This window comes from Sardina pilchardus, chromosome 10 (genome assembly GCF_963854185.1).
Source record: "Sardina pilchardus chromosome 10, fSarPil1.1, whole genome shotgun sequence".
Classification (NCBI taxonomy): Eukaryota; Metazoa; Chordata; class Actinopteri; order Clupeiformes; family Clupeidae; genus Sardina; species Sardina pilchardus.
The window spans coordinates 12,825,576-12,828,075 of NC_085003.1; the positions used below are offsets into that span (position 1 = coordinate 12,825,576).

Sequence of the window (2,500 nt, forward strand, 5' to 3'; positions counted from 1 at the left end):
AAGAGAGAGGGGGAGGGAGGGAGAAAGAGGGAGAGAGGACAGGAGAAGAAAACAGACAGAGATGGAGTGAGGGGAGGAGAGAGAGAGGGCAAAGAAAAGAAAAAAGAGACAGAGGGAGGGAGGATGAAGCGATGAAGAGAGAGAGAGGGGGCAGAAGGAGTGTATGAAGAAGCAGGTGGAGAAAAAAGAACACAGGGTGTAAGAGCGAGCGAGACAGACAGACAGAGAGAGGGGAGAGAGGGAGAGGGAGAGAAAGAGAGAGGGGGAGGGAGGGAGAAAGAGGGAGAGAGGACAGGAGAAGAAAACAGACAGAGATGGAGTGAGGGGAGGAGAGAGAGAGGGCAAAGAAAAGAAAAAAGAGACAGAGGGAGGCAGGATGAAGCGATGAAGAGAGAGAGAGGGGGCAGAAGGAGTGTATGAAGAAGCAGGTGGAGAAAAAAGAACACAGGGTGTAAGAGCGAGCGAGACAGACAGACAGACAGGGATAAAAGGATGAGAGAGGGAGAGAAAAAGGGATGAGAGGATAAGACAGAGATAGAGACAGACAGACAGGCAGACAGGGATGAGAGGATGAGAGAGAGAGAGGAGAGCCAGAGAGAGTGGAGAGCTCCAGGGAGAGAGGACACAGACAGCTGAGCTGGGTGGGCAGGAGCAGACGTCCTCTCCTGACAGAGCAGAGTGAAGCGGAGCAGAGCGGAGCAGAGCAGAGCAGAGCTGACCCACAGTGCTGAGTCACGCTCACGCCTCTCCCCAACCGTCTGCACCGGGGGGGACACTGCCGCCTCCGCCGCCAAAGCCAGACCATCGCCATCACACACACACCCTGCCTCTTACCTCAGTTACTCTCACCACACCTCCACTGCTAGACCATCGCCATCACACACACACACACACACACCATGCCTCTTACCTCAGTAACTCTGACCACACCTCCACCGCTAGACCATCGCCATCACACACACACACACACACCATGCCTCTTACCTCAGTTACTCTGACCACACCTCCACCGCTAGACCATCGCCATCACACACACACACCCTGCCTCTTACCTCAGTTACTCTGATCACACCTCCGCTGCTATACCATCAGCGTCACACACATCGCCATCACACACATCGCCATCACACACACACCCCGCCTCTCACAGTTACCTCAGTCATACTAAAAGTAAAAACTCGTAGCAGCACAGAGGTATAGCTAGATAGAGGTATAGCTGTGCTGCTCCGAGTTTTTACTTTTAGTATATCTACACGGTCCCCTCTCTCGTCTGATGCACCAGATGTAATGCTGCAGAAGCGCGGTGGACCTACTCTTTTGTGAAAGTTACCTCAGTTGCTCTGACCACACACCACACAGATACTACAGTACGTGCTGTACGCTCCCTGTGATCATCTCAATAAGATCTCAGTCATCAGCTGGAGACAAGCTGCTGGAGACAGGCTTAATGGTGGAATAATGGCCTACTCTGTTATTTAAAAAAGTTTTTTAAAAAGGCTCTCATCAAGACTAGATATCCGCAACAGATTCTTATCTGCCGTCGATCCACCCAGCTCAGGTCAAATCGAGGTTAGAGTCACAGTTGCTGGAGCTTTACTGCAGTTAAAGTATTCTTTTTTTATTTTTTAAAAAATGAATCACTTTTCAAAGCACCTTTTCAGTGCTTGCGTCTCCTTGTGTCTACTCGAGTGTGTCGACTACCTGTGTGTGTTTTCACACTTCTCCATCTGTCTGAGCCCAGCCCATATGCTCACTGAAATCCTGTCGCCGTGTACCTGGGAAACCTGCAGCACCTCAACTCCAAGCAAGCCTGAGGAAACACACACCTCTCTAATGGAGGACTCTTCCGTCTCCCAGAGAGGCTTAAAGTGTACCCCATCAAGGCTACAGTAGGTGATGCTGCAGTGTCTGGTTCTACCTGGAGCAGGTACGGGGCACTCACCTTGCATGGATGAGGGTCGACGCCGTATGTCTCCAGTATTTGGGCTTTCCGCAGGAAGTTCAGCTCAGCTGTCTCTGGAGTCTGCCCCCTTGGGGAAGGGAAGGGTGTCAGTAAAAGCTTAAGTCGTTACGAGTTACCATCCAATAACATCAGCCAGCAACAACTACACAAACTACACACACACACACACACACATTACAACTACACAAACTCATATACCTGACATTTACTGTGATAAAGTATGGTAGGCACTCATTTAATGAATGTATGCATAATGCAGTAACCTAATGCTAAATACCTAATCATTACAGGACTAAACATGTTTAATTACCTCAGGTCACACAAACAAAATCATGTATCAAAACATAATTACTTTGCTGCAAATAAATGATTGGTGTTCCATTCCAGGTAGCTCCCACTCAGGTAAACAGAGTCAAAGGAAAGAACTCTACAGCAAGCCAGACAGGCAATTCATTAATAATTCTAAAAACTTTCCCCACTAAATATTTAATTCAGTGCCAGCCATTTAAGACGCAACAACAGCTATGGGTAACCAGA

At 48.8% G+C, this 2,500-nt stretch overlaps 1 protein-coding gene across 1 annotated transcript in view; it reads right to left on the minus strand.

Moving 5' to 3' along the window:
- The window catches only part of LOC134093412 (FERM domain-containing protein 5), a 128,622-nt gene that overhangs the window by 19,654 nt on the left and 106,468 nt on the right, over positions 1-2,500 (minus strand). Inside the window, exon 7 of the mRNA XM_062546461.1 lies at positions 1,943-2,030. Within this exon, the coding sequence (XP_062402445.1) occupies positions 1,943-2,030 (88 nt within the window). The remainder of the gene's footprint in view (positions 1-1,942; positions 2,031-2,500) is intronic.